This window comes from Bacillus rossius, chromosome 6 (assembly GCF_032445375.1).
Source record: "Bacillus rossius redtenbacheri isolate Brsri chromosome 6, Brsri_v3, whole genome shotgun sequence".
Taxonomy (NCBI): domain Eukaryota; kingdom Metazoa; phylum Arthropoda; class Insecta; order Phasmatodea; family Bacillidae; genus Bacillus; species Bacillus rossius.
Genome location: NC_086334.1, coordinates 77,386,104 through 77,399,440, shown reverse-complemented (window position 1 = coordinate 77,399,440; position 13,337 = coordinate 77,386,104). Strand labels below are relative to the sequence as shown.

General features: G+C 39.4%; 1 protein-coding gene across 6 annotated transcripts in view; it reads right to left on the bottom strand.

Moving 5' to 3' along the window:
- LOC134533322 (choline transporter-like 1) overlaps positions 1 to 13,337 on the bottom strand; it is a 616,909-nt gene that overhangs the window by 472,016 nt on the left and 131,556 nt on the right. For all 6 annotated transcript variants that reach the window (XM_063370818.1, XM_063370819.1, XM_063370815.1 and 3 more), the window contains exon 8: positions 5,378 to 5,514. In XM_063370818.1, the coding sequence (XP_063226888.1) occupies positions 5,378 to 5,514 (137 nt within the window). The remainder of the gene's footprint in view (positions 1 to 5,377; positions 5,515 to 13,337) is intronic.

The window sequence follows — 13,337 nt, the reverse complement described above, 5'->3', positions numbered from 1 at the left end:
TGGACCGATGATGCTAGAAAAGGCAGACGAATTAAGCTTGAAGTTAGGCGTTGAGAACTTCAAATGTTCAAATGGTTGGCTGGATCGTTTCATGGTTCGTCGTAGTATATCGAGTCGCAAAAGTGCGTCAGTCGACCCGCAATCTGTAAACGAATGGTTGCCCTTGCTCAGAAACATCCTTTGCCGATACCCACGTCGCGATGTTTACAACGCGGACGAGCTGGGGATGTTCTATAATCTCATGCCAGATCGTACTCTAGCTATGAAAGGTGACATGTGCAAGGGTGCAAAGCGAAGCAAGGAACGCCTTACCGTCCTTCTGTGCTGCAACATGGACGGCAGTGACAAAATAAAGCCTAGCCTCTCGTGATAGGAAAATTCCAGAAACCGAGAGGATTCAAGGGCAATGTGATTCCATGTGATTACGATTTTAATAAAAAGGCATGGATGACTTCAACGGTGTTCATGAGATGGCTTCGTGGCTTTGATGCAGCCAATCGAAAAGTTGTTCTATTTGTCGACAATTGTCCAGCACATCCTGCTGTCGACAACCTCAGGAACATTGAGCTGGTGCTCCTGCCAAAGAACACCACCAGTGTGCTTCAGCCTCTGGACCAAGGCATAACACAGCAAGTGAAGCTGAAGTTCCGCGAGATGCTAGTGCGGAGCGTGGTTTTAAAAATGGAAATTGGCAGAGATTTGAAGAAGTGGGATGTATTTAGAGGAATAGAAGCGATTGTTGCTAGTTGGAGGGCAGTGCAGCCTACAAAGAGTATGCCGTCCATGTGCATCTTGCTGCTGCCAGCTCTGAAGACCCGGACGACCAGCCGACAAAGGATGCCAAACCCCAGCCAGGCCCTGTGACAGTGTCGACACCTTCCCCTTGCACTGTTACTAGGCCTTGCGACGATCAAATGTGGCAGCATTTGGCCCCAGACTGTACGTTTGAGGAATTTGTGAGAGTGGACGATGACGTCGCAGTTTGGGGTGCCCTTGATGATGCCGGGAAAATACAGCAAGAGTCCACTGATGAAGAGGGGGAAGGAGAAACGGAACAACTCGAAGACGTCCTCAAAGCTGGAGACGTCTATGCATCAATGCTACGAAAACATGGTGCAAGTGAGGAGATGTGGTCTCACTTTAACAAAATTGAAAGAGTTTGTCGAGAAAGCTGCCATTAAGCAGAAGCAGACCTCAATTAAAGACTTTTTTTAAAAAGTAAGGCAGGTTCAATATTACATTGAATTTTTTATTTTCATTAAATGAGTTTGTGTGTATGATATTTTTCCCCCCTCGTACGATAAACATTTCTTTATTAAAGTGACAGTTAAGTGTGAAATATGTGTGTAGAGCGGGAGACAATTGCTTCCACGTGTCAGTGTTTACAACTTAATGACCAGCTGTCACGTCAATTACGTTGTTGGATATTACTTAACTGGCGAGTTTTATTCAGTGCTGGATGTTGCCATATTATGTGTTGCTTTTGTAGAAAGGCCATACTTTTATGTCAGAATATTATTGTTTTAGTGTCAAAATTTCCAACTTTTTGAGTTCCTGGGAATGTATTCGTAAAATCGATGCTTCAAATTCCCTCACCATTTTTTTTTTACTTTTGGAACCAAATATATCTGGTATGTTTAGTGTATTGTGACTTAATAAAAAAATACCATTAAATAATAATTACTATTAATACAACGCAGAAAAAAACCCTCCGGCCGCAGCGTGTGAACATGGTAGTCGGCCGCTCGCTCGCACTTGCTCACCCTCTTCCCGTACCGTGCGCTGCGGCCGATCTCGGATGCTGCTTGTACTTGTTAACAATCACGCTATCTGCTTCATTTTAGCGAGGAGAGTAAAAATATATTAAAAATGTCAGCAAATTGATAAAAGCTTCGTGTGTCCACAAAACAGGGCACAACACTGGCCCGCCAGTTGTTTTCATTCAAAACGTGGCTAAAGAACTTGCATGGATCAGGCTGAAAACATCCGGCAATACGTGCAGGTTATAAGGAATCTTGTTATGAATTGAAATGATAAGTTTTTCGAGTAGATATACACAGCGACTGACTGGACGCACTCCCGCCTCGGCTTGTTTTAACTGCCGCAGGGATGTTTATTTTGACAGCTGAAGCAATTATCTTTTCCCATGGGTTGACAGAAAAAGGTCACTTCACCCAGCATAAAAAAAAAGGCTACGCCACGCAGGAAACACACTGGCTGCCGTCTGTCTCCCACACATTTATCTTTCTTCTAACTTTCCACGACTCGCCTCTCGTGCGAGCAATAATGAAGCGACCACGCATGGGGCCGTTTTATGCTTTGTTTGGTGACAGCAGCTTGATTTTATTCGGTATATTCCTTTTCATAGGACCCTTGCTATTATTAAAGCCGACACAAAAATACGCTGGTTGTTAAAATTAACAGATTTCAATAAACTTTCATTTCGTTTTTTTTTTAATTTTTTTCTGATTTTCACATTTTGGTAAAAATTTCCAATTTTTTGACGGTTCTTGAGAATGTATTCGTAAAATCACTGCTTCGTTAAATCCGGGGTTCGTGACATCGGGGTTCTAGTGTATTTAACAACGGCAAGCAAGAAAATGTACATGTAAACAAACCAGTAAAAATAAACTGTCTTTTGACATATTTTCTTTAGAGGTGGCCTGTAGGGCGACGGACTTGTCATGAAGGTTGAAGTGGGTTTAAACAGGGTGTCTACCAGATCTAGTAAATGAAATACCCTGATTTTTCCAGGTTTTCCAGGTCTAAAACTGAATTTTTCCAGGTTTTCTTTAACACAATTACGACATTACACGAAACTGAAAAAAATTCAAAACAATACATTGACGGGTTTCAAAGTACATATTTCAACTTACTTAAATTAGTAAAAATATTACCTTCTTCTAGACGTGGCCAAAGTGACTCAATTGTTGGCAAAGAAAACATGCTGCTACAAATATTTCACACACTTACTTTTGCAAAAAACATTAATAAAAGGAAGCTCCCGTCAATTTCGCAGTGACTCAACTTTTGCGTCTATAGCACTTGCTTCAGAACAAGCCAAATCCAACACTCGAGCCTTCTTAAACTGCAATGCCTTGATCTCCTCTTCAACGCTTCTTTTTTCTGCCTTCTTCTTGTCTGTAGCTTCCTTTTCTTTTTGTTTTGTTTGCAGGGCTTCCTTACGCCTACAACTAGCATTTCTTACATACTGCTCTACACCTCCAGAACGTTGAACAAAGTCATACATCTGTCTTTGTGCGATCAGTATTTCTTCCTGCAAGTTTTCAGTCAGCAGATTAGAATTCACTAAAAATCCTCTTTCCAATGATGCATTTCCATCATCATCCTCACAAACTTTAGAAGGCCTGTTTTGGCAACTACTGTATGCTTATTATATATACTGTATATGCCTTAAGAATGAGCATCCACAAGTGATCAAGGCGCCCATCTTCTCGAGAAAAAGACGAGAACAGTGCTTCAGAATCTTGCGAGGAACATACCAACTGATATGATCACTCAATGTTATCAGCTTCTTGTCCTGATAGCCACCTGTTTCGAAGACAACATTCTAAACTGTTCCTTTGGGAAGTTTGTACTTTAGGGGACTTTTGTCTTGAAGTTTTTTTTTACCATAACCTTTGGACAAGTCCTAACATCATTTTTCAGTAACAGGACAGACTTTTCTGGTACTTTCTCTTTCTTGATGGCATGGCGTACTGCATAACCCAACTTGATATTGTTAGCAGTCAATAGATTTTCCTGGTTATCTACATCCAATCGAGATACATTGCGTTTTTCCCTAAAGCTCTTCAGTACCTCTGGTTTCACAAACTTTCCTGCCAAAGTTAATAAAATGTCTACCAGTGAATCATACAGAAAAGGTGCCATGTGTGCTTCACTTCGGAACATTGTAAGAAACAATTCCAGCTCTGATGCCAAAGAGTGGAAAAATGTAAATTTTACTTCTAGACGGATGAAATAGAAACTTCACTAACAAATTTCTTTAGGTGGGGTAACGTTTTCATGGCACGCTCAGCAACTGCAGTAATTTCTAACCATCTGATTGCACAAAATTTCTTGGGAAAAAGCTCTGATCTAGTTATTCTAATGTAATCTGCCCTCCTTGCAGGTACATGCTTAAACAAAAAGTAACTGTGCCTCAAAAAACTAACAACATCCCATTGTGTAGCAGAAATTCCAGTTTTCACCATGGACCGTATGAAGCCCACAGCTACCAATTTCTAGCAACGATGGCGAATCTTCACCAAAAGTGTCTGTGATATGTATTTTCAAAGCTAACAAAAATGCCCAGTTTACGTTGGGGGCATCCATAATTACTTAAAATTAAATGCACCTGTCGGTGTAATCCGAACGCGGGAAGCACATGCTGCAGCACATCACGTCAGCAGGATAACAGACCAACTTGAACCAGTTTGTATCACGTGATTTAACGCCACTTCCGTATCCGATGGTAAATAAAAGAAAATGGACGTGGGAACTGTTCTTTTTTTGCCATTCAAAAATAAAAATGGGACGGGATACACTTGATGCTACGTCAATGCAAGCTGATCAATAAACAAAAAAGTATTGCCAACTACAACCTACCAAACAAAAATTCCCTGATTTTTTAAAAAATTCCCTGATTTTTCCCTGATTACAATATTCCCTGATTTTTCCAGGTTTTCCAGGTTTTCCAGGGTCAGTAGACACCCTGTTTAAAGCAAAGCCGTCTAGCATTGTGAGTGACAGCATCCTGCCATTGTACGGCTGGTTTCTTGGCGAGTAGTGGTTTGCATGAGGGGGGGGGGGTTTAAAAAACTGAAAATTTCGGAAAACATCTATTACGACCCCCCCCTCTATTACGACCCTATTCCTGGGAACCGTGAGGGGTCGTTTCAGAGAGGTTTGACTGTGAATGTTTCAATTAATTGGACCAGTATTTAAAATCAATCCCTAAAATATATGACTTAAAAGCAAATATATAATTTTTATTTGTATGTAACCTTTTTTGATCATGTTAATTTTTGTTGCATTTGCACACATATCGTAAAAATTCACCTTCATTATTTTTTTCATAATGTGCCCAAGGAAGTATAACCTAACTTCACTTGTATAAATAACCTAGAAAAAGTTTATGAACACAATTTCTAACACTAATATTTATAATAAAAAATGTTTTAATAATATGGACCAGTATTCAATATCAATCACTAATGAATTTAACAAATTTATAATTTTTATTTGAATGTAGAATTTTTTTTTCATTGTGTGAAAATGTTGTTGCATGGTGCACGTACATGGTAATAATTCACCGTCACCATTTATTCGTGATGTGCCTACAGAAGTATTCACAAGAACTGAACTCTGTACGCACCGTTATGACGGTGGCGATGATGGAGTAGGTCAGGAAGGCTGTCTCGTTGTAGACCGACTCGGACAAGAGAGAGTCTGGCGTGCTGTGTGCGGAGCGCTTCAAGTCAGCGTACGTCCACCAGAGGAAGCCCGTGCCAGCTGCAACCAGAACAACAGTTGACAGTAGCAGAGATGCTGTACCTAAGCCGTGCGACCGTCGCCTGCACGGCGCGATGTCTTCCCTTGCGGTGCTGCAGCCCCTCACTAGCATCACACTGATGTGCGTTCTAGTGGATGATCTGCCACACAGGCATCTACCTACCACTGCAGTCATCACTGCGTGTTGCCAGAGTGCCATCTAAAGTTTATTTGTGGCTTGGTTAATTTTTTTCTCGTTTTCATAGTATTAATGATGAATGCTATAACACCAATGTAAAATTTTTATTTGACTTTCTGAACTTGATGGGACCTGTTCTCCCGGCCCCGCGCTGCATCATGCAGTCGCCCGAATACCGCTGCTCTACCGGCGCTGGTGGCCGGCAGCTGCCCTCTCTGTCGCACCCGGGCCGGGCCGAGCCGAGCCGAGCCGAGCGACTACCGGTGGCTAGCCTCGGGTGACGTGTCACAGCCGAGCCCTGACCCTGAAGGAATAAACACCTGGCTTCCTGCAGCGATTGTGGAGACTGTATCTCAGCCTATGGCCTATCACAGTTAAAATAAACAAATTTTTAGGGTAATTTTGTTTTATCACGTATATTCCTAAACTTATATACATACATATAACTGATAATGTATTTTGTGTTCCGTTGTTTTGTATGCAGTTAGTATAAATTAAATTGTAAATCTAAAAACGACTATATAGAAAACAATTTAGGTAGTGGATTTTGTTACCATGTTGGTAACTGCCTCGACAGTGTGTTTTTACTTGCTGATCACATTATTTGTTTTATATTTATTTAATTTCTTTTTATATTTAATTAATTAAATTTTCTTTTTTGTACTTAATTGGTAAATTTAATTCCGTGAATTTTTCAGAATTTGCACTGTCGAGCTAGCAAGTGTTAAGTTGGTACACTATACCGCACGCCTTCGGTAATGTTCGGGCCGAGCCGAAGATGTCCGAGTGGAAGGCTCCGAGTGAAGGCCGCGAGGAAGCGGGACTGCTCGATGTGACGCCGGAGTGGACGTACCGCAAGGGACGAGTGCCTGCGCTGAACGAGCGTGGAGGTTTCGACGGCCGGGCCGCGGTGGAGAGACGCGAGGCGATGGATATGGCTGGTGCCCCGGGGTGGTCAAGTGCCACGGCAGCGGCGGACTCGCTGCGACTCTGAAAGTAAGACTAGAGACCCTTATTTATTTTCTGGTGATGGTTCACATGCACGGAAGGTGGAAAAAGAAAATTGCAATTTGACTAGGGATGGGCCGGTCGAATCCACGATTCGTCGAATCCCTCGAATTCAAGGGATTCGAGGGATTCGACAAATCTGCGAAGATTCAAGTAACTAATTGGCGAAAACCACACACATTAGTAAACATTCAGCCAAGAACAAGATAAATATGTCCGTAGATATAACCATATTTACCCGAATATAATGCGATGATTGTTATCAAAATATCCAAAACTGAAAGTGGGGATCGCAGTATATCCGCAAACCTACATCTTTGCCGCTCGAAGAATGTTTTGAAATGACGCGGCGCAGCGAGACAACCGTGTCAAGGTCAGGGCCGGCACCAGCAATGCGGGCAAAGCGTGAAGTATGTGTTTTAAGGGATAATAGTTGCACGTTTTATAATCAAACCGTGCATCAAAAACACATTTTGTTCAAATTAAAACATAAAAACGTAACTCGGACGAAAGACAGAATTAACGCATAATTATCATCGTTGTACATACTAACGAAAAAATAGGTAGTTTACTCAGTACTTGATAGAGCGCGCGTGGGGCATTCAATCATCGGCGATTTATAGATAGCCCACTACGTGCGCGCACTCTATACGGGAATCAACGTAACCAAACGTGAATGATGCTAAGATGCAACGACATAATTCAACATGTTTGAAAATATCTTTAAAAAAATTTCCACATTAAATCAGTAAGTGGTAGTATTTAAACTAACAATAAATTTCAACTTGTAAAATACATAAAACGTTTGATATGGGAAAATAACTTTATTGACATCCTGGAGAAAAATAGTGTATATCTTAATGAGAAAAATGGCAGGACCTAAACTTTTTCCCGTGTTTGCAATATGATCTGTGGTGGTGACTGTTAATTGTTGCGATGTGGGGTTATGTTATGAGGGGAAAAAACGTAAATAGCGGAATTGATGGTTACATATTTTACCTGTAGTAGGCCTACTAAGGCTGTGTTCCAAAAGGTAAACATGCGTGCTCACGTACTCGCTCTCGGAAGTGACGTCACGAGAGTGTTGTTCCGTATAGTCGAGTGCGTTTGAATGCATGCTCGTTGCGTACTCTCGTAACCATTGTTTGTTTACGTTTACGTTGACTATTGATCTAAAACAATGGCAAATGAACAATGCACGTTTCATTGTAAGTACCTGTTCGTAATTAAACAACACGCGATGTCTTCATGTGTACCTCCAGTACCAATCATTGCTGTAAGGATCGTGTTATAATTAAGGTTATGTTACCCGTCTCCTGTTTATTGCCTGGACAATGCGACGTAACCGTTGCCGTCGTAAACGTCTCTGTTGGTTTACTACCATTTGGGCCGCAATTGCTCCTACTGCGTGTTCCATTGTCACAAATCAAAACCTACACATAAACATACGTCGCCGCCTACCACATGGGTGTGTTTACTTTGGAGTATGGTTGTGTTCCAAATGGCGAGCACGCATGGAGCATGCACTTTGCACGCAAGGAATTGTGGGTGTGAGTATGAGCACGAGTGCATGTGCGAGTGCGGATTATTTGGAACACAGCCTAAGTGTACATCAGGCATGTTCCATTATTATGGTTTTTAAATTAGGCTTCTGTGCTCATTGAATGTGACATTCATATTACTTAAATTAACTCATGAGTAGTGTTAAAGTAGGTTTTTTTAAATTTTTTAGGTCATATTAATTAGCATAGCATGCCCATATTTCATCAAGTTCCTTGTATTTGTTTTATGCATTTTTTAATGGAATAAACTCCATGTTTTAGGTTCATTTGTACTAGAAAACAACAATTTGAATGAAAATTTTTTTTTAATATTTTTTTTTTCATGGATTCGGATTCGATATTCGACTGGCGCTAACGTGATTAATACCCTCAAGAACTTATAACTGAAGCGTGCTCGATATAGCTCGATATGTAGCTACAAAAACAATGTGGAAAATACTGTTCGGTAAAAATGGCCATACAAACAATTTTTTGAACTTTCATAATAATAGTTCATAATAATATTCCTTTTTTTAGTAAATCCATGCGCATGGTGTTGTTGCGATTATATTCTCTGTATCACTTATTAATTTTTCATGTCAGTGCTAAATGTATATTATTATTATTGTACGGCGTCATCACTCGCAGTAACAGTATTGCATTAAATTCTTATACCGTACGTCTGTTTGCTTTACAGGTGATGCCCCATCGACCCCACTTTAATTTGTTGCTTGTAGAATCTTTTTCGAATCCCATACACACAAGACAGGGGAAGGGTACATATAACATTTTTTTTATTTTCCTTTGCTTCCCTGTGGCGGTGTGTGTGGAAGGTTTTTTGTAGACCCCGGTAGCGATCAAGGTTTTTGAGATTGCTGGAGGCCGGGGTTACAATTTTTAAAATAAACACTTATACAAACATAGTGTACATACAAATTATATTCTAAATAAATGATGTTGCTTAAATGTCACTCTCATGGGACATGGGTCGTGTATTCTATCCCAAACCTCTTTTTGACTCAATTTATGAGCACTGAGTTGTTAGCATAACACTGTTACCAACACTCAAATCAACACGTGATTTTCAAGTAATATCGCAAACTGTTCTCTTTGAGATTGTACGTGATCTAAATTGCATTCGTAACAGTTTACTGACTGAATAAGAAATGGTGCATGGCTCGAACATTGTATCTTGTCACCTTTAGTACGAAATGCGTACTAATTTTTAATGATAAATATCTTTGACATTAAAATACTCTGTGGAAGGGAACACACAGTTAATTATCATATATGATGTTCAAAACCAATATAAAAAATAAGCATATCTTCAAATAAAAAAATCCATCAAGAAATATGCTGTTGATCAACAACTTGTTTGGAATCCCAGTTTTGCCGTGAAATTTCCAAAAATTAATATATTTTTTAATACAGAATTTTTAGTGTATATTTACCTTGCCTATTGCTACAAATTAGTTATGTTACATGTATTTTTTTGTGGAATTTGCCAAACATATCTAAATGCAAATCTGAGTTATTTAAATTAGGCCATTATACATTCTCATAATATACATATGTCAACTGGTATTTTGGTATTGAATACCTAATATTGAGAATACAGTATATGAAAAAATTCAAAAAGTGTTTTAATTTTTTTATATTGTATATTTTGCCCGATGCTTTTGTTCAGAAATCACTGACATTATCTCAATTGAAACAGCAAGGCTCTTCCTCAACTAAATACAGTAAAAACTTTTTGTTGCAACCCCATTTATTGCAACCACCTCTCTATTACAACCCGGTTTCGAGGAACCGTGAAAAAATTGCCTAAAATCCGAAGAAAATCGGACAGAAAATAAGTTTCTTGCGGTGAGTAGCGTGTTACTGCGTTTCTCTTGCCGAGTGCTTCCTGTCGACCGCTGTCAGCGCTTGACAACCCCCATTCCACGTCCCTTTGCCGGCAGGGTGCAGATAAAGGTTTTTGTGGCAACGTGTTTACGTTTAGCTTCTGCGAGTGTCTAGTGTGGTACGCAGTTAAGGCAAAGCTACCTGCTGGATTTCTCTTGATTTTGATTACTATCGGTTGACAATACACAGCGACCGACTGGATGAACGCCCGCCTCGACTTGTTTTAACTGCCGCAGCGATGTTTATTTTGACAGCTCAAGCAATCATCTTTTCCTGTGGGTTGACAGAAAAAGGTCGCTCCACCCAGCATAAAAAAAAGGCTACGCCACTTATTCCCCACGCAGGAAACACACTGGCTGCCATCTGTCTCCCCCGCATTTATCTTTCTTCTAACATTCCACGTCTCGCCTCTCGCGCGAGCAATAACTCAGCGACCACGCATTGGGCCGTTTTATGCTGTTTGGTGACATCAGCTTGATTTTATTCGGTATATCCTTTTCATAGGACCCTTGCTATTAAAATACATTTATATTTAAGTTCGAAAGCTTGTAAATTCTTTGCCAGAGATGACTGAACTCGAACTTGGTGTGAAAAGTGACATATTTTGACATACTTTTTTTTGGGCGTGTTTGAGGGGGGGGGGGGGGGGGGTCCGAAAATATTTACAACGATCCTACCCCTCCCTCACCACTTAAAGTACCCCATTCATAATAGCCCAATTTTACGGGAGAAGGGTGGGTGAAATGAGCATTTTCTCACTGAAGGTTTTTCAAAGGAAGCGAAGTTGGGAGGACACTAAATGGTTTGTGTGGCTGGGAGTGATGAGCTAGCCTTGAAGAATTTTAATGAGGGGAGGGAGGGAGGGAGGGGTGAGCTTATTCGTCATGAAGCCGCTGCCGCCAGCCAGCCGGGCGAGCTTATAGTCGCCGCACGGTAAGTTCGTACTTTTGGGAAGAACTGTTGAAAAATGGAACTAAGAATATTTGGTTTACTATTGTGCAATTTGTTTGACAAATAAATGTGTTAGTTATTACGGTTTGTTAGGTTATTAAAATGAATGTAAGGAAGGAGACAGCACGATATTATCAACGTGGCACGAAGAGTTACGATGTTAATGAATACAGGTCAACTGGAACAGGGTGATGTCGCAGAAATGACAGCATTTCTTCTAGATCTGGGTGTCACGACCGTGAAAAAGTGAGTGACTAATTAACACGTTATGAAAGTATGTGCGTGAAAACGTTCCGTTAGGTTGGGGCGTGTTTGTAAAATAGTGTAAAAGTACCTTCCTCGCAGCTTTCTTGTTTTGAATGTCGGGCAAATTACAAACAGACACGTTCTTATAATTTCGTTTATATATTAGGTAATTGTCCACAAGCAAAACATATTAAATGTAAGGGCATGTACACAGATACTAACCTAACATAACCTATCCTCAACCAACATAATGTAACCTAACCCAACCCAAATGAGGTTTATTTACATGAAATTAGGTTTGGTAAATTTTGGTTAGGTTAGGAAACATAATTGTCAATAATTAGAATGCATTTTAAAAAACTTGAGTAGAAATTCAACTCTACGTAGGTTGTTGTCATGACTTTTTGTTAACACCTGTAACCATAAAAAAATACAGCATTTGAATATATGCTCAGGGTAAATGTGCTAATGTATGCTTTTTAATTAGAGGTGTTCTGGATAACGTGTTTAGTAATATGTAATTTCTCTGCTGTGTTTATATGTGATTCTTAAACATTAGTTTCATTACAGGATATAACATAATATTGATGGTAGTGATAATTTATTGCTGAGTTTCGATTTATTTAATATATTTATTTTATTACAGATTAAGTTAAGTTTTTTATGGCAACAATTTCTTTTCTGCATTGTACATACTTAAGTGATATAGTTTTTATATGAGACAAACCACATAGACACAGTAAAATACACACTTACAGAAATGTTTAATGTATAACTTAGAATTTGAATTTAAAATTTATTCTGCTTGATAGAAAATAATGCCTCTAATTACAAAACACATGTTGGTTAACCATAACCTTTAACCGATACTTGACTCGGTTCGTAGTGCCAGAAAAGTGTTACTAACTTGTTATTTTCTATTCACAAATGACCTCTCGATGTAATGGCAGTGATGTGCCTGGCACTCACGGCTTTAGGAAACTAACAGTTTACATAGCTACCTCATACTGAATAATTTCCTAAAGTTAAATTCTTCATAAATGATACTGACATAATTTTCATGCTTTCAACCATAGCACTTTGTGATATAGTAATCTCGAAGCAGCAAAATTTCTTTAGTAAAACTTAACATCAATTTTTATAGATGTTATGTGAAGACACAGCACCACGCTGGGTTTAAACTCTAAACTATAAAAATTTGCTTAGATTTTTTTTATATTTCATATTTGAATTATTAAACATGGTGTTATGACATTTTCTACTGACATTTAACCAATTATAAAAATTGCAGTTTAATTTTATTATCCATTAATTACATCCCTATTTGACAGTTACCCAACCAAAACATTGCCATGTGGTAGTCACATGGTTTTCCACATGGCAATGTTATTGTTGATATTTGGCCGAAGGATACATAGTCACCTTGAAAATAGATCCCAGCTTGAAGCAGGGCTTCCTAAAAGTATGAATTTACCGTGCGGCGACTATAGTGTGCGCCCACTCGCGTTGCAGAACCTACAGCTGCCATATTTTTAAAGGAAATGTCCCTTTATTTTTTTGTTATTCTTACATGAACATTATTGGAAGTATTAAAGCCGACACAAAAATACGCTGTGTGTTAAAATTAACTGATTTTAATGATCTTTCATTTTTTTTTTTTTCCCCCTTCTGATTTTCACATTTTGGTTAAAATGTCCAATTTTTTGACGGTTCCCGAAAATGTATTCGTAAAATTACTGCTTCGTTAAATCCGGGGTTCGTGACATCGGGGTTCTAGTGTATTTAACTACGGCAAGCAGAAAACGTACATGTAAACTAACAAGTAAAAATAAAACTGTCTTTTGACATATTTTCTTTAGAGGTGGCCGGTAGGGCGACGGACTTGTCATGAAGGGTGAAGTGGGTTTAAAGCAAAGCCGTCTAGCATTGTGAGTGACAGCATCCTGCCATTGTACAGCTGGTTTCTTGGCGAGTAGCGGTTTGGGAAGGGGGGG